The 27,026-nt window shown below is 40.2% G+C and overlaps 1 protein-coding gene across 2 annotated transcripts in view; it reads right to left on the minus strand.

Annotated features, from left to right (window-relative positions):
* The window catches only part of EPHA6 (EPH receptor A6), a 1,030,110-nt gene that overhangs the window by 728,676 nt on the left and 274,408 nt on the right, over nt 1-27,026 (minus strand). For both annotated transcript variants that reach the window (XM_056559324.1, XM_056559326.1), the window contains exon 3: nt 11,915-12,578. In XM_056559324.1, coding sequence (XP_056415299.1) covers nt 11,915-12,578 — 664 coding nt within the window. The remainder of the gene's footprint in view (nt 1-11,914; nt 12,579-27,026) is intronic.

Genomic DNA, 27,026 nt, shown 5'->3' on the forward strand with positions numbered 1-27,026 from the left:
AATCTACGTTCAGAGCTGGCATAAAGTTCCACTCCAATTTATATCTGTTAGATGGCATGATTGCAGTAAATTCCATGTGCGAGACAGCCACACCCCCTTTACATGAAACTAAGCCTCCTGAGCACTAAGCCCTGCCCACTTAGCAAGCATGGCACAGATCGGTATAAAGTCACTAAATTTTGCACTAACCAAGTGGTTTGCACAAAAACATGGGACTTTTTACTGATTTCTGCCAGGTACAGAGTTTAATCATTTCCCCTGTTAGAGTAATCATTAGAGTTTGCCACATAGTCTTCAGAAATACTAAAGAATTTGTAAATTTCCTATATAACCTCCATTTTAAAAAGATCGTTATGGACATCATACATTACAGACTGAGCATTTCTATTAAAGGAAATTTTCTTTTACCATTTCTATTTCTTTTTACTTCAGAACACACAAAAAAATAAAAAAATAAAATGCAGCACTACTCAACCAATCTCTGTGCAAATAGTGCCAGCATTCCAGACCTAATGACCATACATTTATAATAGAAAGACAATGGCGCAGCACTGCAAAATCAAAGCTGGAAAATGGTATCACAGAGTAACTAAAACATTACTATGACAAGAGATAATAAATTCACCTCTATTTTTGGGGATCTTGTGGTGCCCCACCATTGTCTTTCTTTTTCTCTGGAATATATATATAGAATATTATATATTATATAGTGAGGTTGTGTTCTGTAACATAGACAATGAGCTGCTAACAAGGGGAACAAAGGGGTAGGAATATCATGAGTAGGAGGAAAATTTGTTAAATGAATGTATTTGCAAAAGTATTTAAAAGGGAGTTGCAGGATTTATATTTTTATTTGACCATGCTACAGGGGAGGTAAAGTTAGTGTAGTTCATAATATAGCGTCTGTACCTGTGTGTGATGGTGGTCTTACAATTCTTCTGTGATTTTCACCCTAATAGTTATTCTTAAAGGGGTTCTCCGGTGCTTACACATCTTATCCCCTATCCAAAGGATAGGGGATAAGATGCCTGATCACGGGAGTCCCGCCGCTGGGGACCCCCGGGATCATGCACGCGGCACCCCGTTTGTAATCAGTCCCTGGAGCGTGTTCGCTCCGGGTCTGATTACCAACGACCACAAGGCCGGCGGCGTGTGACGTCACACCTCCACCCCATGTGACATCACGCTCCGCCCCTCAATGCAAGCCTATGGGAGGGGGCGTGATTGCTGTCACGCCCCCTCCCGTAGGCTTGCATTGAGGGGCGGAGCATGACATCACACGGGGGCGGAGGTGTGGCAGCACACGCCGGCGAACACGCTCCGGGGACTGATTACAAACGGGGTGCCGTGTGCATGATCCCGGGGGTCCCCAGCAGCGGGACTCCCGCGATCAGGCATCTTATCCCCTATCCTCTGGATAAGATAGCCTTAGCATTATGGCAACACAGTCATTTACAGATCCTCCATAAGCATGTTTATTACTGTCTGGCAGGTATGTACTAAAATCAAATAATGGTGGACAACCCCTTTAACTTGATATGCCCCACAAGTCTAACTATGTTAGTTGATGTGAATACCCCTATAACTGCATGTTTAGATATGATTCAATTTTAAAACATTATTGACTTATTGACTTCTATTGGAAAGTGTAGTGAGCATGTACTGTGACCTGTGTGGTTAGGGGGAGGAAGGGAGCTATAACCATGAGCTGGTCCTGACAACTGCAAGCTTTCAGTATCAGCTTTTAATGTAAATATTGACACAGGAAACGGAAAATGGAAAAAATTATAAAACATCTAACATAAAAACTTAATGTAAATATAATTTCCTTTTGAGCTTGAAACACCTTATACCCTGAATGAGTAATACATCTAAATCGAAACAAATCCCTTGGGGGTGTATGGTAGTGGTGATATGGTATAGGTATATAAGGGGTTAATGTTAACCCTAGAAGAGTTTGAGACGCCAGGCTGAGGGCTGGTAGGCTGAATCAGTGTTTCGGCCTATCGCCGCCCTTCCCAGTAACGATAGGTGCATAAAATAACTGAAGGTCCACAAGGAGATTTGAACTTGAACTAGAATAACGTTTACTGAAGTGCTTGCAATATTCACGGCACAGTCACAGTCTCATACAAACAGTCCTTTGGTTATTTAGTGACTGGCCGTAGTTGCGGACCTGGAGCTAGACAATAAGTCTCTCAATTTAGGAAGAAATTTGCAGATCCGTCCGGATTTAGGGGAGGTATTAGGTCCGGAGATGCTGCAGAGTGTTTGGGAGGTGTACACTCTATAATTATAATTGTTCAGCCGTTGCCGCAAGGCTCAGGCCTAACTCACTGTGATTACTGCTGTACAGGTCTTGCATAAAATTGTTAAATACTGTAGGTGAAAAAGAGGAAAGAAAAATAAACAGAACAAAGTTAAACAATGAATACTTTGCTAAAACCATAAATGTTCAAACCCTTTGAAATATAATGTATAATATAAATACTCGATTTCTGGAGACTTAATAATGGACCCAGACTTCGAGGGTGATTAATGTCTATATTCATGTGCTGCATTGAGCCAGTAATTATATGTGACTCCGGGGTTCACATACCACCGGCACGATTTGCCTATAGCTATATATGAAGCTTTCACAGAAGGATCAGTCAGAAACACTCGCACCGATAGTCTTCACTGCTGGTGGTACTTGAAATCAATCCATTAGCAGGCACCAAATGTACTGGAAGCATCTAGAACAGTGTTTCCCATAACTACAACTCCCAGTATTTTTTATATCACCCTTAATTGCAGCAATTGAGGAGTAATGATAAACTTAGTTGTGTGCAATGTACCAGGATAATTTACCTCATTCTCAGAAACACAGTACAACTTCTTAATGCACCGGGGATCAAAATGACGCTGGCTAAATCTGTATGATACATGTGTAGTGTCCAGAAAATTGCATACCATGGCAAAATTCGATATTGCGAGGATGTAGCTGGTGTCTAAGGTTTTATAACATAAATGTGTGAAAATAAAAGCTGCATCTTAATGGTGGAAGTTCTCTATTGCAGGGCTGTAATACACATGTACCCTCTTCCCCATAAAGGGATTCTACCAACATAGACTCCAATTCCCTATTGACAGAATCAGCTATCTACTGTATATATTAAAGTGGTACTCCCCCCCTAGACATCGTATCCCCTATTAAAGGATGTCTGATCGGGGGGGGGTCCCGCCGCTGGGGACCCCGCGATCTTGGGTGCGGCACCTCAGTCATCCGATGCACGGAGCTCAGTTCCCTATGACTGGCGATGCAGGGCTGAGGCTCATGATGTCACAGCCACGTCCCGCTTGTGACATCACGGCCACGCCCTGCTCATGCCACCATAATGCAAGTCTATGGGATGCGTGTGGCAGCCATCACACCCCCTCCCATAGACTTGCATTGAGGGAGGCGTGGCTGTGACATCACAAGCCATGCCCCGCTCTTGAGCAGGGAGATTGTGGGGGTCCCCAGCGGCGGGACCCCACGATCAAACATCTTTTCCCCTATCCAAAGGTCCCCTAAAATGTGTAGGGGTGGAGTACCACTTTAACAGAACAGGGGTCAAGTCTGTGCGCTGTATTTACAGCCCTGTCCAGGATGCTAGTTGTTGAGATTGCAGGGAGAGGGGGGGGGGGGGGACTCCTAGTTTAACCCCTCCCCCACATCAGACATTAATTTCCTATGGCGATACATGAACGCTGTACTCGTGTATCTCTTGCTCTCCCAAGGAAATAAATAGAGGGTGCGTGCTGACCCCTGCTCCGTGCACGAGGAGAGACATAAGGAATCAGTGGTTTAAGGGCAGCTTATTCCATTTGTAGACTGGCACCCCTTATACCACTGGGTACTGGGCTAAGGAGGCACACTGAGCCTAGAGAGACCAGAGACACCTGTATTCAGAGAGAAAGCACCACATCGATGAAGATGTAAACCAATACAGAGAGAGAACCCCCTGTTAGCGAGATCACTAATTATCCTGAGACCAGTCACCCCAGTGGGAATCCAGATTAATCCAGCAGGTCGCAGGGGAGTACAGCCCAGATAACCATCTGTTGGGGGAAAACCATCAGTGTTTATTCAGAGTCCTACAACCATCAAACACAAGTGAAGATGTTGTTTGGCTGAAATTCCCTATATCCTGGACTTTGTTCCCTATTGGGATTTACCTTATTTCCATCAGTCCAATTAAATCAGTATATTTACTGATAAATATTCATGTCCACGTGGTGACCAATTAGGTAGTAGCTTTTTAACCTGCAAAATTGTCTTCAAGTGAAGAATAAAGAAAGAAACTGTGGGCAAAACTCTACGTCTACAACTAAAATCTAACCCTGGATGCCTCTTTAAAATTACTGTCTGAGCTGGATGCCTGCAAACAAATAACACCGAAAATGTCAAACTAAGTTAACGTTCAGTTCTTTAAATTCCCCTTAGGTGACCTAGTCCATTATCTCTCTATTGTGGAGGAGGCTCACCAGCTTCTGGAAATGTAATGCGGAAAGAGAGAGCAAACACCGAACAGGAACTGTAGAATCCATGCAAGAAACCCGTCTCAGATTCTGTTACGAAAGACAAAATATTTGCCATTTCCCTATTTACAAGAACACCCCCTACAAAAACTGAAATAAGGTTCTAGATATGTCCTCTTCTGTCAAGTTGCAAATAAAATATTTAACTGTTCTTAAGATTTATCTGTTCATGGGAAAGTTGGATGACAACCACGAAAATGATGTACCTATAAGAAATTATGCAATCTTTTTACATTTTACAGGGGTACTCCGCTGCTCAGTGTTTGGAACAAGCTGGAGCCAGCGCCGGGTACTCGTGATGTCAGAGCCCCACCCTCTCATTACATCATTCCCCGCCCCTTAATGCAAGTCTATAGACTTGCATTGAGGGGTGGGGAATGACATCATGAGGGGGGTGGGGCTATGTTGTCACGCGCTCTAGGCGCCGGCTCCAGCGTTCCGAACAGTTTGTTCGAAATGCTGAGCAGCAGAGTACCCCTGTAACTACAGAACCTGAGAAAAAGGCCTAAGAAGAACCAAAGGTGTGAGCATCTCCAGGAAACCAAACCAGCTGGGACTGAAATATAAACCAAAGCCTGCAGTATACCCTCCTTCTGTGCTAAACCATAGAAGAGGAGCCAAGCGGCAAAGTATCTGAGAATTATTTGTTGGTTTAGGGTATGTTCACATGTGCATATTTTGCCGCAGATTTTCTGCTGCTGATTTTCCTATGAGTTGACTCCAATGGGTAGTAACATTAACAACAAATATTTTCAGCAAAATAAGCACATATGAGTGTACCCTTAGGCCTCATTTACTCTCTGGAACATCTGTGAAATGTCTTTTCAGATAACACGGGCAGAGATTTCACAACTAGCATGGTTTGTCGGCACAAGGACGTTGAGAAATGCATGATCTCCATAGACGGCAATGCATTTCCATGCAGTTCTGCCAAAGAAATGAACATGTTCATCATGTTTACACTCCCACCAGCCCTAGAAAAGCTTCTAAACTGATACCATGCTAAGGGGATTTGGCCGTATCACAAATTTATCAAATATCGTGACATTTGATGAATTTGTCCCACACACATCATTTCCCCTATCCACGGGATAGGAGAAATACTTATTAATGCTTGATATCCACTTTAGGCTATGTATTGCTTCAATTTTACCACTATTTTCAAGAATAGTGCAATGTTTTACTGTGATTTCGGAAAATAGTGGTAAATGCCCCAGTTGATTACAGACTAAAAGTTGGATTAAGGGTCTATTCACACATACAGTATTCTGTGCAGATTTTCTGCGCATGATTTTCTGCTGCAGATTTCAATGTAAACTGAATTTCTGAACACAGCTTGAAAACCTGCGCATCTGCGCAGAATACTGTATGCGTGAATAGACCCTAAAAAGAGAATTCATTTCCAACTTCATTCTGTGGGTTTAGTAACATGGTTATTGGTTGGAGCCATAAGTGCTGAAGTGGTCTCCAAACTTGAGGCTGAGACTCCAACACTATCTCCAGTTTCCAAAGTCTCCTCCCCATAGTCCCTTTTCATAAAATGGACAAATAATCTTGTCAACTTTGCTTGTTTTTCATCCATAGAATGCACAATAGGTGTACAGCTTTGTGTGCCAAACAGCAACATAATGTCACACTTTAAAATTAACTAGAAGTTATTTCAAGGTGTAACCTTTATAGTGAACTCTGGCCAGCTAATAGACACTAAAAAAATTGTGCAAAATATGTGCACTAATACACCATATAAAGTAAAACTCCTCCAAAATCATAACAAGTTGAAACTAAATTGCATAAACCTCAACTACCTCCCAAAAGTTCTATTTATACAACACAGTAGAGACCAAAGCAGCACTGCAACTTGACAATTATAGCAGTACCAACCTATGGATCCTGGATAGGCATTGTGGGTACTCTTGGCAAACAACCAGAGGTTGTGCTGGGATGGCAACAGACAGCATCCATAAGTAACAATAGTAGCAGAACAAAAAAGATATCCTGCAATCACCGCAACAGTATGGGTCAACCGACTCCTCTTTGGGACCTCGGGCAGACAAGGTAAGCATGGGGTGCTCAGAGATGGCTGCCTCTGAGCGCTCCACGCTTATCTTGTCTGCCCCTCTGTCGAAGGTCCCAAAGAGGAGCCGGTTGACCCATACTGTTGCGGTGAGTGCCAGATATCTTTTTTGTTCTGTTCTATTTTATCTCGCAACCATAGCTCAGCTACACCACTTACATATTTTTCTAAACAACCGTTCTTAAGGAACCCTCGCTCGAGTCCTATTTTACTCCTCCTGCCTGAGCTGTACTGTGCTTTCTTTTTGTAACACTCACGTTTCAGAAGACAGGAACACCGGTGGATGTGGATCTGCTGGACCTGTGTGGCTGATGACGCAGACCATACCAGGGAGCAGAGTCTAAGGTGCCACTGATTTTCACCAGAGCCTGCCGCAAAGTGGGATGGACTTGCTGCGGCAGGCCGCATCCAAGTCGCTACCCCTGGCATGGCTCGACCACACAGGCGGCTGAGGAGATGCGAGGCACAGGAGGGATAAGGCAGTTCATAGTCTGGGTAGCAGAAGGTCAAGGCAGGCGCACAGTAGCGTATTCAAGACGTAGCAGGAGTTCAGTAGGCAGGCGGCAGAGGAGCAAGGTCAAAGTCACAAAGCTAGGGATCAGATACACGGCAAGGCAATACTGAGGAATGCTTTCCCTAAGGCACAAGGGAACAAAGATCCAGCAGGGGATTGAGGAGGGTGGAGGAATTTATAAATGAGCCACAGTTGAATTACACTAATGAGCGTACTGGCCCTTTAAACCTTAATGCTGCGGCGCGTGCGCCCTAGGGGACGGGGACACACGCGCCGGAGCAGAGGCAGAGGCAGGAGAAACACCCGGAGAGTGACGGACTGGGGCTCGCATGCGGGCGCGTTCCTCGATGCGAGTCCCATCCCCGTCGGCAGCAGCCGGTAAGGACCAATGCGCTCACGGCCAGCGTGTTCGGCCGGAGCGCATAACTTAACAGTTATATTGTATAGGTAAAAAATTGTATAATAGGATTAACATTGTATAACAAGTAAAGTAAAAAAAAAAATATACCAGGGATCAGGAAAAGTGGGCTAGAGACTGACCCCGGACAAGATTTCAGAATAGTCAGAGCCCACAAAGGAGCTTTGAAAATGTTCTCAAAGAGAATAGTCTGTTGCATAATACCACTGAATCCGCTCGATAGAAGGTGTGCAAACTATAGCCAAGATTTTTATTGTTTTCTTATAATCCTCGCATGGACATTGTAATCTGGAGGAGAAACAAAAAAAACTAAACAAAACAAAAAGCGATGCAAAAAACAATGCAGCATTTTCCTTCAGATTTATTACTCTCATATCTCGCAGTATTTTGCCTTTGCTGGCAATTCTAAAAAAAATTTAAAAAAGCCTTAGAATAATTTGGAATTCAAGGTGGCTTGTTTAATAGGGCCACTGGCATTTTTACAGCTTTTTCAACAGCTGGATGAAAATGGTGAGGCTTAGGAGGTTACATAGCTGTGGGCAGAAAATATAAAACCCACAAGAATCTCTTGACCACTTCTCCGGCCTTTTTTTTTTAACCTTGTGGGGGGCAGATATTTAGGAGAAAGCACCGCGAATGTTTCCGTCGCACGCAATGCATGACTACAAGCTCCAATAACCATACAAATTCCTTATGCGTTGCTGACATTCGTAATTACATTCGCAGCATGAAGAAGCAGGCGTCCTTCTAGTGGCTCATTTAAAAAAAAAAAAAAAAAACTTTTGCAGAGAAAATAACGTGTACATTTAGAGCAGATCACCGGCATTTTCATTTCGTGATGGCCTAGCTTTATTCGGCAAGCACGTTTTGCCTTCTACTCAGGTATAGTTGCTGCGATTCAGAGGGAGAATTATATGGAAAACCATTTTGTTGTTTGTCCCTTTTGCTGTTAAGGGAAGAGTTAGGAGAAGTGCCAGGTACATCCAGCTGTCGTCTAGTAGATATAAACGGAGTGCAGCTGTAGAGGTATATATTCACAGAGACAAGCTGCACCTGCAAAAACGAGCCAGGAGAGCCATATAGAATCAGCAAAGATATTTTGCTGTATTTACCAATGTAAAAAAACATTTTTAATGTATATTTTATTCTTTATCCTTAATGGGGAACTCCAGTTTGTAAAAACATGTCCCATATCCTGTGATTGGGGATACATGTCTGATCTCGGGCGGGGGATAGGGGGTCTATGATCTCCATATTTGGGTGTGACTAACCTTCTGGGGGCTCTGGCCACCACCATCCAAGAAAAACTCATCTCATCTAGCCAATAACCGGCCACTGGTTATTGGCTGAGTGGGCTATCACTCCCGACACCAAATTGCCTTTATTTAGGATGCCTGTTGTCTTTGTTTATTCTGTTTTTATTCTAGGGTCTGATCTGAGGTCTATATTTTAGGGTCTGGGTCTATCATTATTTAAGGGCTCCATTCTGTATTTATTCTGGGATCTGGTGGAGGGGGGGGGGTGCTGTCCTTTTAACAGTCCAGCTTTTCTAACTCACAGCTGGTGCTCACGGTGAATATTTAGTACAAGTTGACCATTTATAATGAAAAGACAATATTATAAAGTACATGTCTGCCACATATACTAGACAAATGGTCTTGAAACTGTTGGATGTCTAGATGTTGCATAACTACAACGCCCAGTATGCACATACTTGGAGTTATAGTTTTGCAACATCTAGAGGGCCACAGTTTGAAGACCAATGTTCTAGACCGCCCTCTTTGACATACTCTATAAAACTTTATAGGGTATATGGACAGAGGTTGTCCCCTTATCTTAACAGCTACCCATTGGCTAATGTTTACTAGGCTATAGCAATACTGAAATATACTTTAGACCTCATGGTTGCCTAAGACAGAATTAACCTGATGCTCAGTAATAGTCTATATATTTAACTTCACAATTGCTCTGTTGGGTCTCGCCCTGCCCTATGACATTTCCAACCTTCAAAAACATTGCGCAAAATAAACTTGTTACAGGAAATAGTAGAATGTTGTGGAAGGAGTTGTGGAAAATGGAATAACCTTTGTTTTCAGCAATGTCTCATTTCAACTTTGCAATATTGGAAAACAGAAACAGAAAAAAATATGCTTCTTTTCAACGTGTGGCAACAGTTCATTTGCTCATAGCGAGTTTTGCCATAAGAATTTTAACAAAATTCCTGTGAATTTGAGTTATTCAAAACGCAGACATATAACGTTTAGATAAATTATAGAGTTAAAGCTCTTTAGAGTAACAATTTTTATGAATAGTAATATTTATAGAGAGGATAGGACATGATCTACCCCTGGAAATGCTGAATGGGGTTATCCAGGATTAGAAAAACAGAGCTTATTTCTTTCAAAAACAGTGCCACACCAGTCCTCACGTTGTTTGTGGTATTACAACTTGTTTCCATTCACTTTGCTTTTTGTCAAGCAATAGAGACATTCTTGTTACAGATAGAGCCTCCCCGTGAGAAGGGCATGCCGACCCGTGCACGAAGCGGTGGCCGACATGCCCCTCCATGTATCTCAATGGGAAAGCCATTTGCCTATCTTCGGCTCTCCCATAGAGATATATGGAGGGGGGTGTGTAAGGTGTCATGAAGTGCCGTTCCCGGAGAGAGTCGGGGCCATGTACAGGAGATCACGGGCGGTCCCAGTGGTTGAAACCCCTGTGATCTAAAACTTATCCCCTATCCTTTGGATGTATTTATCAGGATGATACTTCTCCTTTAAGGGCTCATTCACAATGCTGCTGTGCTTCACTAAAGGTAACTCCATCGGTCTCTCCATCGGTAAGACAGGAGTTGAGAGGACAAAAAAAGTGCATGTCCTATTTTATTTTTCTCTATTCAACACTTGTAAAATCTTGGACACCTGACAGACCCCATTTACATGAGTGGGATCCGTCAGGACCCGGCAGTGTCCATTCGATGGATAAAAGAGCTGAGCGAACCCTGAATGGTTGGAGCACAAATGCAGCGTGAACATTTTTTTTACACAAACATAACATGATCAGATTTCCGTATCATTAGACTTGCAGTTAGGCTCGGACTTGGAGCCATACCATTGCACGGTTGCAAAAATGCAACTGTATTACACTAATTGGAAACACGACAAAATTTAACATATTTGGTTCTCTGCTGAAAACCTTGATTGATTAAGACACAAGAGGCAATATAAGGCAATATTAGATATAAATAAAGGTAGACTTAGGTCAATTTCACACAAGGGTAATACAGGTGTAATTTTGCATTCATATGATGGCAGCCAATCTCGGTAAGACCGCCAGTCTATTCACCCATACTAACAGCATTATAGGTATATTCCACCATGATATTGGCGCAGAAAGGTACCCATATTGCACTTGTGTGAAATTGGCTTTAAAATAAGATGATCCCATAACACAAGACCCAATAACACCATAACAAGTGAAAGTACTTGCTAGAGTATTATCTTGATAATTCATACGGTAGGATTTTATAACCTAAAAAATTGAGCTATAAACAAACACATTTTCCCTGTAAAACATCTGTTAGCAACATCTTAAAAACACATGAAAGAGGATTCCAAAGTACATAATAACATAACAAATAGAGCCTTACTTGTGACTTAGAGAGTAAACTGAGGGTCTCATTAGCATAACAATGATCAAGTTACGTCAAGAGGAAAAATATAACTCAATAGGGTTGCCTGTTTTTAATATTTAATTTTCAAAGCAATGGTGGGCACTGGGTAGCACTGAAGATGAATGTAGTTTATGTTATGTTTCCTCCGCCAGCTTGAACATAATAATGCATACAAAAACTTTCCTAGAATACACTTTTATTGTTTTTTACTTTCAGACTACATATAATTTTGACAGAAAACCAATTGTGGCATGCTCCATATTTTTTTTTTTTCATTATTTTGTGTATATGGGGTTTCTCTTGCATATTTTGGCAAGGGTACATATGGAACATCAGGCAGATGGCTTTAATGATGTAGTTGATTGGTGCATTACAGCAGTCCACATAAGTCTTAACATCTCTGTTTACTGTCATAAACCTCTGTGCCAAGATCATGTGACCTTAAAGGGAATACTGCTGATAACTTCAGATTTGAGAGTGGCTTTTTATTGCTTACTTTACCCTATGCACTAAAGAAATAATTTCTATTCTGCACTGCTTTATTTCCTTGGTAGTATTTTCAACCAACAAATGCAACAGTACCTAAAATAGAAGCAATTAAACAAAAACTAAAATTGGCAATGTAAAATGTATTTACAGAGGAATCTGTAATATGAGTAGGCCATCACTTACCATGGCAGGTTCCATCCACCTCCTCATAGCCAACACTGCATACACAACGTCCAAGTGGTACAAGCCAGTCCCCATCCGCTCCACAATACAATTTAGGAGTGTCCCTCTCTTCTGCATATTTAATACAGGACCCTCTTACTTCAACAAGGGAAGACGAATCAACTCTTGGAATGGTATCAGGAAACATTGCCAAGTTGCGCACCATATAGGGGCACTTTTTGTAATAGACTCTTACAGAGACTAAAGCAATACAGGCTCCAATGTCTTGGAAAGCGAGGTAAAATCCCTTCTTAGAAATGGGACCCACTTCTCGCACTTCTGTATTGAGTTTAAGGATGCGATCACCCAAATCCATCTGTGTGAAACTTTCATCGGCAGCAATAGTATCTATTTTACTATACTGACTTGTCTTAAACTTTTGTCCATGCGCCTCATCAGACTCCATGTAGTAAAGGTTAAAGGTCTCTTTGCAGGTGCCCACTACCCAAGGAATACTGTTACAGTCCCTGAGTGTAAATTTCATCTCGACAAACACTTTTTGAGCAGCATCCCTAGAGATCCAGTTGGTACGGAGCCAGTTGTTTTGATTTGCTTCCATGACGTTACATACCTGGTATGTATGAATAGGCCGATTATATTCATCCATTTCTGTGATAGCGTCCCACTGTAAATATAAACAGAATGTATTATTAATTACACTGAGTCACAGTATCCAGGAACAGAGGAAAACAAATTATCTGGCCTGATCCTATAAAAACAGCTATAAAATGCACAATAAAGTAGGAATTGTTGTCATTAAGTAATGTTGTCTCCAAAATTTCATATCATTTCCTGAATATGAACGCACAATTTCATATCATTTCCTGAATATGAACGCACAATTTCCTCTAGTTAAATGCAGACTTTTTTTTAATTGAGTATATGTTTGAGAATATTTGTTATTTTACAACATATTGTTCCATATTTACTAAACTGAAAGCAGAGACACTATATTTATTTATTTATTTTAGCTTATTCTGAGTTTTTTTTATCATACGTTTCTGTTGCGTTTTTCCTGATATAAGAAAGAGATTGACAAACAGCTAAAAAATACTAATATGTATTAGTAAAGGCTATGTCCTTTGTTTTGTCCAGAGATATTTACTTAGGGGTTTCCTACAGTTTTTGGCACACATTTGCCCTTATGTACTAATGATGGTTTCTGTTGGTGAGGCTTTTTGACTCTCTGGTGTGTATTTTTCTGGAGCACCGTTTTCTGTTTGGTGTATCAGGTCAGGAAAAACTAACTGACCACTTTTCCTGTTACTTGTCAATGTGCAGAATGGCATAAACAGATATTCTTAAATTATTTTTTATAGCAAATTATTTTTTACAGAAAAATGTTTTCATCAATTACATTGTAAGAGTTTGGCTATTTGCCCTTTTGTTAGGACTAAATAATTATTATTAGAAAAAAAAAGTAATACAGTGGAAATTCAGAATTCTACTTTGGGAACTACAATATATCTAAAAGAACAAAAAAAAGTAACTTTTGAATGGAAAAAAATAATAACAAGTAGAGATTTTTTGTTACAATAATAAAATGATTACATTTGAAATTGATTGAATATTTCTTATTATTATTAATAATAATAATAATAAAACAATTTCTGTCGTGTTTACTAATCGACCCAAAATGTAAGATCTATTTAAATAGTTATTTTTTCAACATAAATGCATGATTTCTCACCACAGATTTCAGTCTGTCTGTCTTTTTATTTTTATTTTTTTTTGGTGCAAATTCTGGCTCAGACAGTCTGTGTCAAAACTTTGGCACACAACCCAAACAAAATCAGTCAGAAACACATTAGTACATGAGGACCATTGTCTCATAATGACGCAACATAATGCAGAGAGACACGGTCACTTCGGGCAGGGAATAGTGAGGCCCAGTTCTCACCCAGACCATTGTCCCTGCCTACTTGATAATCCACCCCAGGTAGTGGAGTCTAAACTGGGCAACGTTCCCTGCGCTGGACTAAAGTGCAGGGGCGCCACAAGTAAAAACAACAAACAGTACAGTAAAAGTCAGAGAAACAGGTCAGGACACAAGAGGTTAACCAAGAATACTGGAAAACAGGAAACCCGGAAAATAAAACAGCAAGTATTCAGAGTACAGATTAACAGGAAACAAAACAAGTTCAGGTACAAAAAAGGTAAAGCAGAAATCTTAAAACACAAGGCAAGGGAAAAAGCAAGAAAAGCAATGGGTGAGGTGAGGTGAAGTGCAAACAGGTACAGGATGCAGGTATACAGATTAGAATGCAGATTCAGGATGCAGGTTCAGATTCAAACAAGATAAAGCAGAAGTACAGACACAAGGCAAGGGGCAAAGCAAGAAAAGCAATGAGTCAAACCTATACCAAGGTGAAGTACAAAACACAAGTTAGAAATCTAGTTCAGGTACAAACAAGATAAATCAGAAATATTAACACACAGGGCAAGAGGCAAAGTATGAAAAACAATGGGTCAGACCTATATCATGGGGAAGTACAAATCACAAACAAAACAGGGGAAAGGTCAAAACAAGACAGGAAGCAAATACAGACAATAAAAACAGCAACAAACACAGACATAACAGAAGAAAGAAGGGACAATGTTTAAATCTAAACACAGCCTGGCCAAATGCACTTGTTACAGGTAAACACCAGAAACCATCCAAATACACTAAACAACAAGCCAACTGTAAATCTGACAGAATGTGAAAGCAAATACGTAGGGATTTCAGAAAACCTGACAATCTTAGTCAATCTGGGCATTTGTATTTCTTTCTTTTTATGACAAAATGGAAGCTCCTCTTGGTTGATTGGTTAGGATAAACCATCTTCAACTATTAGTCAGAGCAAAAAATCATCTTTGTCTGGTTGACTTACCATAGTCCATGTATACATAGACAGTCTTTTCAATTTTATTCCATGAGCACAGCATCAATTAAAATGTTTCCCTGTCGATGGGCGGTAGCTGTTTGTTGGGGGTTTCAGATTTGGACAACTTGTGTCTTTAGTAGATGCTTCTTAGAAAAAAGGACTAATAAAATTAGAAAATTCTATGCTTAAAGGGGTACTACTGTGGAAAATATATGTATATATTTTAAATCAACTGGTGGCAGAAACTTAAACAGATTTGTAAATTACTTCTATTTAAAAATCTTAATCCTTCCAGTACTTTTCAGCTGATGTATAATACAGAGTCTTGCAAACAACAATCAGGGGTACTAGTGTGCAAAGGGTAAGTGTGGTTCACCTGAGCGCTCTACTCTCAGTATTATGTATCCACAGAAAAAAATGTAACACACGCTTAATTACTGCTCAGTATTCTTCTTTTTTAAAGTTTCACAGAGAAATACAATTCTCACAAAAAATATATTCACCCATGTGCACAAAAAATATAACAGCAGTGTCAGGCGGAGATCTTTTAGCAGCTCACCAGGTTCTTTGTATTCATATAACCTGTGTCCATTGGAACGGCCATCTCCTGCACCCGAGGGTGTGGAAGTCCATACAACGTTTCAAAGGCAACGCCTTCTTTGTCAAACATCATGTTTGACAAAGAAGGCGTTGCCTTTGAAACGTTGTACGGACTTCCACACCCTCAGGTGCAGGAGATGGCCGTTCCAATGGACACAGGTTATATGAATACAAAGAACCTGGTGAGCTGCTAAAAGATCTCTGCCGGACACTGCTGTTATATTTTTTGTGCACATGGGTGAATATATTTTTTGTGAGAATTGTATTTCTCTTTGAAACTTTATAAAAGAAGAATATTGAGCAGTAATACAGAGGAAGTTATTTTCTTTTTGAATTTCCTTTTAGTCTTACCACAGTGCTCTCTGCTGACACCTCTGTCCATGCCCAGAGCAAAAACAATTCTCCATAGCAAACCTATCCTGTTCTGGACAGTTCCTGACATGAACAGAGGTGTCAGCAGAGAGCACTGTGGACAGACAGTAAAGAAATTCAAAAAGAAAAGAACTTCCTTTGTATTATACAGCAGCTGATAAGTACTGGAAGGATTACAATTTTTAAATAGAAGTAATTTACAAATCATTTTAACTTTCTGCCACCAGTTGATTTAAAAAAAAAATCCACTGGACTACCCCTTTAAGGATAGAATTTTCTAATTTTAATAGTCTCTTTCTCTTTTTCTAAGAAGCATCTACTAAAGACACAAGTTGTCCAAAGCTGAAACCCCTAATAAACAGCTACCGCCCATTGACGCCCATGGAAACATTTAAATTGATATTGGCCCTCATTTACTAAGAAAATCGGGTTGTAAGTCTATGTTGCTTTCTTACCCGACTGCTTTTTTCCCCTGATATTTATTATTATGTTGCATCTTGTTTGTCGCACGTGGGTTTTGTTAGTTTTGGTTTCCAACTCCTCTGAGCTGTCAGGAAAAAATCCACAACAATTCAACAAATTCGGGTTGGAAACCTTTATAAATACGTGGGAAAGCTCAGAAATGTCGGGTTACGCCCCTTTTTCGGGTTTGGGAGAATCCACATCGGGTCCGTCGGGAAAAAATGTTGCATCGTGTCGCAGACTGGCACACGATGTCTGCGACATGGCGCAGACAAAGATGCGACAAAAAAACCCGACAAAAGAGGTCGGGTTTAGAATAGTAAATGAGGGCCATTGTGCTCACAGAATTAAATTTAAAAGACTGTCTATGTATACATGGTCTATGGTAAGTCAACCAGACAAAGATGATTTATTGCTCTGACTAATAGTTGAAGTACTGGAAGGATTAAGATTTTTTAATAGAAGTAATTTAAAAATCTGTTCTGTCACCAGTTGATAAAAAAAAATGTTTTCCACCAAAGTACCCCTTTAAAAAGCGAAAAACAGTCAAGATTTTTGGTAAATAATCTGTTTTACCAACTTTAGGAATATAGGCTGCCATTTATCATTGTAGGTGTAAGTGAAGCATTTTTCTACACCTTTTTTTTTTGTGTGCTGGTGATGTGTAGGAGCACCAAATTTATTAAATGGTCACAGAGCATTTCATAAATTTTGTGCAGGTCACAATTTCTGAAAGCAAAGTATGGGCTGGTGTAGTTTTAGAGACGTTTCAGTGGCTTTGCGCCTTTTTTGCGTCTTTTCACAAAAAAGGTGCAGTTCATAAAACCCTTCCATATCACGTGTATTGCCAAAATCAGTGGATTGCAACTGCAAATCAGCAGAAATGTGTAAACCAAAAGGCGCAAAAAAGGCGCAAATAAACCCTGCTCGCCCCTTTTTTTCCCCTTTTTTAGACACAAAACCAAGTCTAAAGACAATGATAAATGTCGACCATAGACTTCACCAGTATTGTGTTGCATTTATACATTACACCCGATGCAATTTGAGATATCTGTCATTTATCTTTATAATAGCAATGAGTAATCTATTATTACTGTCAACATTTCAGATCCATTAGCTGTCACTGCATCACTTGTTTAGGAATTAAATTGTTTTACAGGAAGCTCCTGAACATTTTGCATACTTATACAATGACAACTGAAGGGGTGTAGTAGTTTTTATTTTGTCATAGTTTTTATTTTAGGAGCTATGCTCCTAATTTCTATGGTAACATTTGGGATTCTTATAATCTCAACTTTTTTTTAATTATTATGAACTTTCATTGTTTTCTTCTAATGGGTAAAAATGTATCCTGGTCATGTTAATAACATACCGATGAGTGGATTTTTACCATTGCTGTATGACTATGAGGCCTTTGCCTTGTAATAAAAACCAAGCATCTGTGCGCCCATCACATGACTAACCAAGGCAGTTTTTTATTCACAAAAAGTAAACAATAAGGGTGCTCTCACACAGTGTTGTTTTCCTGCACTTAATTTTATACCATGTCTGCTGTCAAACGGGTAAAAAAAAAAAAAAAAAAAATTCAACAATATCTTCAGTAATTCATGATATGATCCACATATTTTTGGCATCAAAACTGTACTGTGTAAGAGCACCCTTAATGTTCCCAATAAATTATGAATGTAAAATGCCATATATACATAGTACTGGGAAGTAGTTCCTGTAGAATCATGAAAATGCACTTTATTGATGATCATGTGAGTACAAAAACAATAGCAGAACCTTTTTTAAAATGCCTTCTCAAATTATAAAAATCATGTAAATGTTATGCTACTACCCAACTTCATCCTCAACCTTAATTATGTATTTATCCCAGTTATCAGTCATAATCAAGGGCTCCAGTCTCACTAGTCTGCTGTCTCAGGATAACTTTGGATTCAGCCATCTCTTTCAATCCACACATCCAATTATTTTCTTAAAGGGGTTATCCAGGAAAAAAACTTTTTTTTATATATCAACTGGCTCCAGAAAGTGAAACAGATTTGTAAATTACTTCTATTAAAAAAACTTTATCCTTTCAGTACTTATAAGCTTCTGAAGTTAAGATTTTTCTTTTCTGTTTAAGTGCTCTCTAATGACACGTGTCTCGGGAACCGCCCAGTTTGGAAGAGGTTTGCTAAGGGGATTTGCTTCTTAAATGGGCAGTTCCCGAGACACGTGTCAACAGAGAGCACTTAGACAGAAAAGAACAACCTTAACTTCAGATGCTCATAAGTACTGAAAGGATTAAGATTTTTTTTTAATAGAAGTAATTTACAAATCTGTTTAACTTCTGGAGCCAGTTGATATATAAAAAAAAGTTTTTTCCTGGATAACCCCTTTAACTTTAACTTAAAGGGGTATTAATGCCTTAAACATCTTATCCCCTTTCCATAGGATAGAGGATGAGATGTCTGATGCAAGACTAAAAGGGCTGAATAGAAAACAGTTTTTAAAAAACAAAATCACTCAGGTGATCAGCAAGTGATGATATCATCTTATCATACATTTGCCTGAAGTTCTTTGGGTACAATTTTCAAACAATGGTTGGCCAGTGGCCACAATTTACAGAATAGATCACTTTGGATGACTTTCCCCTTACGAGTATGGGCAGCTTAAAGCATATCTGTTGTCTCAGGTAAACTTTAAGGATAAACTTTTTCGTATATATGAAGCAGCATTTTTTTTTCCAGTTTTCCATTCTGCATGCCTTAACTCTACTATTTATTTGTTCCTGAGCTAGTGGGTATAGAGTAGCTGCCTTGATGTCACCCATATGATCCTGCCTGCCTGTCTCTTTATAGTACACATTACAAAGCAACAGCAGCATTGGGGACATTTTAGAGCAGTGCTGAAAAATCTAAGCTGTGAATCGAGCACTGTGGTGAGACCTTATAATCATAGTAAACTTGTACTCTCTCTGCATCCTCTGTTTTTGTATTTCTGTATTTGGCTGTTTATAATAAACCCCCTGCTATGTGTATTCTGGTTCTTTCCTCTTCATAGACTTGCATGGGCAGCTTGTTAAGACAAGATGGAATTAAGCTTTGCTTCAAAGGGGGGGGGTCCTGATAAGGGGAGAAAGAAGTATTTTTCCCTTATAAAATATATTATAAAATGTCTTACATTTCTCTGTACATTGTTTTATACAATCTGTGCTTTAACCAATGGTCACACATTCTATGACAACACGCTAAGGAGTCGACACATAGAGCATATAAAGAAATTGTATAAATGTTTATTCAAAATGATAAAATTAATAACAGTTGAAGAAAAATGCAATACTATGCTAAGAAGTCATACAAAAGCAACACATGAACACGAGCCGATGCTTTGAATACATGAGAATAGCTAACAATGTATCTTCAAGCTTTCAGTTCCATAAAAAAAATCTCCATCCAAGTAATTAATCTTTTTTTTTTTTTTTTTTCTTCCTGCTTGCAATTGGTAAGAATGAATATAGAAATCATTGGTAAATAAAAGCCCCACTGGTGACTGGTGTATTATTAGTCAGAATTAAGCCGAAATGTCAGCCTGCTGCCATGACCGGATATTTAGAATGGTTTAACTGCTTTTCAATGTGCCCATAATTGGAGCGGGCATAAAATGTCTTCGGAAGATTTAACTAGGCAATGCTACTATTGAGCACATTGACACAATGGCTACAAATTAATTACCTGCTGGTGCGGGGCATGAGAAGATAAACCTACTTATTTTCAGGGATGTTGCTACATTTTGTATGAGTAATAGAAAACACTTAGGATCCAGCGGCTCTTGGAAAACAAATTGCTAAGAAATAAGTAAGATAACAGCAAAACGGTGACACTTCATATTTTTTGCATCTATATGACTCTGTCTGCCCACATTACCCAGGCACTTATCTCAAGGAGTGTAGTGAAATGACACCACCGCTTGGAAATTTGTTTTAGCTCCGTACCTACACCAATTATAGTGACCTTAGCAGTAAGGGACACTGATTCAGCAATGGTTTAAGAGCCATCTGGGCACATTTATCAGATTATTGTCTCAATGGAGCAACTTCAGTGCAGATGTAAGGAACCATTATACCAAAACTGATCTTAAGAACCATCAAGTCGTCCAGCTGTCAGGTAACTTATTGTATATGGCATCCTGCCAAATGACTCATTACTGGCTTTCATAGGTTGCTTTGAATGTGACTGAATGTACAGTATGCTGGTGAAAGAAGTGGTGCAGCACCAATGCAGTCTGGGTGCAGGAGGTTGTATATTAAAAAAAAAAAAAGATGTAATAGGATAAGTGTCATCAAAAAAGGAGCCATAAGTTTTATGTTCAACTCCCAATCATGCCCACGTCTCTCCACACTTTCTTCTTCTCTACCCTCTCCTCCTTCCCTCATTTCTACTTTTCTGACCTTTCCAACCTGCTTCCCCCGGCACCCCTTCCCATCTTACTCCTTCCCCTTATCGACCTCCCCCCCTACCACCCACTTACTTCCCCAGCCCCTATCCCACCCTGATTAATCTTGTTCTTGTTTTGGTTTATTTTGTTAGACATTTCTGCAATTGTTAAAATGTTATTGACAGTGGCCTCCCGAGATGTTGACTGCACAGCTACTGTCCAAGCCATCTACCTAGTCCAGACGACCTGAGGATACATGAGTCGTACCATCTGGCCTCTGTCACGCTGTTATTGTAATGTCTTATGCAATCGCCTATTTTGTTATCTTATGCCCCAGACTTTGTTTGTCATACTTTACGTTCTTATGGAAAATACTTATTAAAACTTTGAATTTGAAAAGTTTGTGGTAGCCCAGGAGAAAAGCCCTCCTTGGTAGCAGCATCTGAGACATTATAAGAATGTTTTCTTGATCATGCAAGGTACATGATCGAGAACAAAGGTATATGAACTCTTCTCTTCTTGGCTTAAAGGAGATCTGTAGTGCTCTGAACTTTCCGAAGGATAGGGAATAAGTTTTAGATTGCGAGGGTTCCGAGCGCTGGGTCACCCCGCGATCTCCTGTATGGGGCCGCGGCAATGTACAGGAAAGGGGGTGTTCTGTCCCCGCATGATGCGGCAGCCGGTGTGAGGTGGAATTTTGCGACCCATGCAAGTGTGAGACCTCCGGGAGGAGCTAAGACAGACCTCCGGGAGGAGGAGGAGATGAGGGGGCATGGCTTATTTATGTCATTTCTCTCATGCAGATATGCAACCTCTGGGCTCTGCCTTCGCTCCTCCCAGCTCTAGCTTCGGAAAACTTTGGAGAACTGAGGGGAGGAGCTGTCCCACGTTTGCATGGGTCGCAAAATTCCACCTCACACCGGCACGCCCCTCCATGAATCCTATAGAGATACATGGAGGGACGTGCCGGCTGCTGAGTCATGCGGGGACACAACGCCACCTTTCCTGTACATTGCCGTGGCCCTGTACAGGAGATCGCGGGGGGCCCCAGTGCTCGGACCCCTGTGATCTAAAACTTATCCCCTATCCTTCGGATAGGGGATAAACTTCAGAGCACTACAGTTGCCCTTTAAGGCTGTTGCCAGTTTTGCTAAAAACTGGTGACAAATTCATTTTAAATAATTTTGGGTAATGTTTTTTCTCCTTTTCAATTTTACTTTCTATATTCTAAAGTAATCCTATATTCTTAAAGTTTACATTCTGGTCGCTAAGCCTAATACTAAGATGACACTTCTCTATATAATGAGACACCTCCTTCTTATTATTGAAGGATTACCAATAGAAGGTAACACCAATATAAAGATAAGACAGTGTCATGCTATTCATAAAAGGTGCATAATATTATTCTGCCTTTTTGCCCCTCCCCCCTCACAAACAAATCTTTTCCATAGAATGGGATGTGCAGTAAACGTATATCTGTTGCCCAGGCAAGATCCCTATCCCCATAATAATGTACTGAAAATAAAAAGAATGATCAGAAAATATAAACAAATAAAAAACAATCCGTAAAAAACTAGGTGATAAATTCACTTTAAAGAATATTAAAAAATCTGTAAAAACTAGGTGATAAATTCCCTATAAAGAAAATTTAAAGATATGCATGTATATGTATGCATGTATATATATATATATATATATATATATATATATATATATATATATATATATATATATATTGCTCACAGTTACAGATATGACAGACAGGTGAAAGAGAGATATAACAAATCATGCCTCTCTCTTAGCTCATAATGTTTGTAAAATTATTAAATCAGGTTTTTAACAACGCAGGACGTAAATGTACGTCCTGGTGATGTGGTATTTAACGCACCCGAATGTACATTTACGTCCTGAGCATAACCGCGGGCATCGGAGCGATGCCAGCAACATGCGCGGCAGGTCCCGGCTGTGGATCGCAGCCAGGGACCCGCCGGTAATGGCGGACACCCGCGATCCCGCGGATGTCCGCCATTAACCCCTCAGATGCCGTGATCAATACAGATCACGGCATCTGCAGCATCGCGGTCACTTAACAGGATGATCGGATCGCCCGCAGCGCTGCTGCGGCGATCCGATCATCCAGCACGGCAGATGGAGGTCCCCTCACCTGGCTCCACTGCCTTCCTGGAGTCTTCTGCTCTGATCTGCCTTCCCACAGACCAGAGCAGAAGATGACCGATAATGCTGATCAGTGCTGTGTCCTATATATAGCACTGAACAGCATTAGCAATCGAATGGTTGCTATAAATAGTCCCCTATGGGGACTATAAGAGTGTAAAAATAAAAGTAAAAAAAAGTAAAACAATAAAGTAAAAAAATTTGAAAAACCCCCTCCCCCAATAAAAACATAAATTGTCCCATTTTCCCTATTTTACCCCCAAAAAGTGTAAAAAAAATTTTTTTATATACATATTTGGTATCACTGTGTGCATAAATATCTGAACTATTAAAATAAAATGTAAATGATCCCGTATGGGGAACGGCGTGAACGTCAAAAAAAAAAAAATCAATCCAAAATAGCTGCTTTTTTATAACATTTTATTCCCAAAACATTTTATAAAAAATGTAATAAAAGTTTTGTATAAGAAAATATGGTATTAATAAAAAGTACAGATCATGGCACAAAAAATTAGCCCTCATATCACCGCTTATACGGAAAAATGAAAAAGTTATAGATCTTCAAAATAGGGGGATTTTAAACGTACTAATTTGGTTAAAAAGTTAGCGATTTTTTTTAAGCGCAACAGTAATAGAAAAGTGTATAATCATGGGTATCATTCTAATCGTATTGACCCAGAGAATAAAAAACACATGTCATTTTTACCATAAATTGTACGGCGTAAAAACAAAACCTTCCAAAATTAGCAAAATTGCGGTTTTCTTTTTAATTTTCCCAAACAAATAGTATTTTTTTGGTTGCGCCATACATTTTATGGTAAAGTGAGTGATGGCATTACAAGGGACAACTGTTCGCGCAAAAAACAAGCCTTCATACTAGTCTGTGGATGAAAAAATAAAAGAGTTATGATTTTTTGAAGGGGAGGAGGAAAAAACGAAAACGTAAAAATTAAATTATCTTAGTCCTTGAGTTCCAAATGGGCTGAGTTCTTAAGGGGTTAAGATTCATAGAGGCTGGGTTGAGCTACATTGTGCATGCTTCCCCATTCCCCCCAGCCTGCCTTGTTTAACTTGACAGCTCAACTGCAGCTCATCTTAAAGGGACAGGTATCATTTGCTCTATCTCCCTATCACCTATCTGCCCATGTCCGCAGCTCTGAGCATGATATAGAGCTGACAGATTCACAGAGAAACCATTCACCCAAAATGATGTCAAATTGGATGCATTGTATAGGCTATACTGCCTGGACCTCATGTAGTTAACATGTTAACTAACATAACTAAAGAGTCCTATAATAATCTAAATTCAGTTTAGCAGAACTGTGTGGGTTTCGGGATTACAATTGTAACATGAACCCCAAATGACGGTCAAATTAAACTTGTTTGAAATGGGTCTTAATCCAGCCAGACACATTAGATTGTAGTCACATCTGAAGTAGGTTGATGGTTAAGCCCTTAAAGGAAATCTGCTAGTAGTATCACCTGCACTAAACCTATCACACAGGCTTGTAGTGCGGGTGATGCTGATTAAAACGGTACTTACATTGTCCAGCCGTTCTGCCGCAAATCACGTTTTTATATATATGCCTTGGGCCTTGGGGCATGGGCGGAGCCCAAATCCGAGCTTGGGGCACGATGATGTCATCTTCGCCGGGTCGCTCCAGCCCGGCTCATCAATATTAATAACCCCCCCTCCGAGCTCCTTCGCCCGTGTTAGTGTACGGCACATGCGCCGCTTACTGTGTACTCCTGAAAGCAGTGTTCCCCCCAGCTTCTTACTTATCAAAGATGGCTGCGGCAGTGAAGCCGAGGGGATTGTTTTTTACATGTACGCCACTGACCGTGCTGTTTAATCAACATTATATTTTTACAGTTTGGACATTTGCGATCACCAATCGGGCTGATGTCTGGTATTTGCTGCGGGTTTTAGTTGCTGATAGCAACCGAGACCTGCTGGGAATGAAGCGTACTCAGCTCCTGAGTGCACTTCACATAATGGGAGCCGGCCACGGACGTAAATATACGTCCATGGTCGTCATGGAGTTGAAAACCATGTCTATATTGGCCATTAGAGATACTGGGGGAGATTTATCAAAACCTGTCCAGAGGAAAAGTTGCTGAGTTGCCCATAGCAACCAATCAGATTGCTTCTTTCATTTTTCAAAGGCCCTTTCAAAAATGAAAGACGTGATCTGATTGGTTGCTATGGAAAACTCAGTAATTTTTCCCCTGGACAGGTTTAGATAAATCTCCCCCATTGTATTTAAACATCCCATACTGTACATGATCAATGACATATTAAAAGATAAAAGATCATTTCTGGACTAGCAACTACTCAATGAAACTTTGGCTCAAAGTTTAATTTAATCTAATTGAACATTTTATTAACAGTAATCTTTTGTGTATGGGTACTTTAAATGCACAGTGATAAAAGAGCTTGGGATATATCGCAATTTTTTTGTCATGCTTATATTTTCTGACATACACTACAGAATTTCATAGAGATTATCACCTGATCGCTTCATTGCTAATTTCTCAAAATATTCACCAAATCTCTAGTGGTTTGTTACATTATCTTTGCTTTTAACCAATGTTTTTATTTTTACGTTTTACAAACCTTTATACAATATTATAAACAAAAATGAATATCTCTTTATGATTAAAACCCATGATGATTAAGTCTAGTGCAATCCGTTGTTCTTTCCTCACATATAAGATGATACAGTCAGCAAGTGAATTGGCTGGAGAAGGAGGAACATGGGCCATATGCAATATATTAATATATGTGAGTTCTGTACGGTAATAGTATAATCAGCTCTATCTATACTATTTGTTCACTTCCCTATGCAGAATTTTATTAAAAACCTCCCAGTCAATCTTGGCAAATGTGCCCTTATGGGCCATTGAAGTAAATGAGCTGTTAAATAATGGCAAGAAAGGTGACTTAAAGATTAACACCGCTCAGTAAATCTGGCCTCTCATGACTCATTCGAATATTAGCTTCTACATGGTTCTCAGAGCCTAAGGAGTAATGGAGAGGGATGCATCACATTTACCTGAACGCTGGTGCATTGAGGAGCTGCAGTACCAGATGTGCTTCGTGGATGATAGTGATGCTAATGCTAAAAAAAATACAGACCCCTTGTTTCTCAACCTGGAAAACCTCTTAAAAATGTAACTTTAAAAAAAAAGACTTAAAGGGGTACTCCCACCCTAGACATCTTATCCCCTATCCAAAGGATAAGGGATAAAATGTCTGACCGCGGGGGTCCCACCGCTGGGGACCCCCGCATTATTGCATACGGCACCCACCTGTTTTTTCACCGGAACCGCTGGAGGGTCTGAGTCGCGACTACGGGAACGGAAGTCCGTGATGTCAGGACTCCGCCCCCGTGTGACGTCACGCCCGTCCCCTCAATGCAAATCTATGGGAGGGGGCATGATGAGTCCTGACATCACAGACTTCCGTTCCCGTAGTCGCGACTCAGACCCTCCAGCGGTTCCGGTGAAAAAACAGGTGGGTGCCGCATGCAATAATGCGTGGGTCCCCAGCGGCGGGACCCCTGCGATCAGACATTTTATCCCCTATCCTTTGGATAGGGGATAAGATGTCTAGGGTGGGAGTACCGCTTTAATATTTAAAAAATAGTTCTGACATGTTATAGTGGTGTCATAAATTTTGGTCCAGATTCTGAGACCCCAGCAATTTCTGAAACTAATTCTGAAATCAGTCCTCCGCTGAGCATTGTTCCCTTCAGCTCTCATCAGCTCTGCTTGGCAATGCATGAAGAGGCTTTATAATGTTTAATGGACTGATTTATTATGTAACTATGAACACTCCAGTCTTCAAAGAGAGCTGGGCAAAATCGATCATAGCCGAAGGGGCATATTGCTTTGCTGAACAACTCTGTATTTGTGTTTATGGACTTTAAAGGGGTTTGCCCACACAATACAATCATCCCTTATACGCAGGATGAAGGGGGTTAATTAGGGGAGTCCAACTGCTGGGACCTCTACCAACCACCAGAATGGAAGTCCTGTGGTCCTCCTACTTAAATGGACCAACATGTACACGGCCACTCAATTAATATTTGGTATATTCCTTGGCTATCTTCGTCCTGCTCATGGAGTAGAATGGACCCACTGTCCCCCTGGTTGAATGGAGTGGCGGCTTT

The sequence above is a fragment of the Hyla sarda genome, chromosome 2 (genome assembly GCF_029499605.1).
Source record: "Hyla sarda isolate aHylSar1 chromosome 2, aHylSar1.hap1, whole genome shotgun sequence".
NCBI classification, from domain to species: Eukaryota; Metazoa; Chordata; class Amphibia; order Anura; family Hylidae; genus Hyla; species Hyla sarda.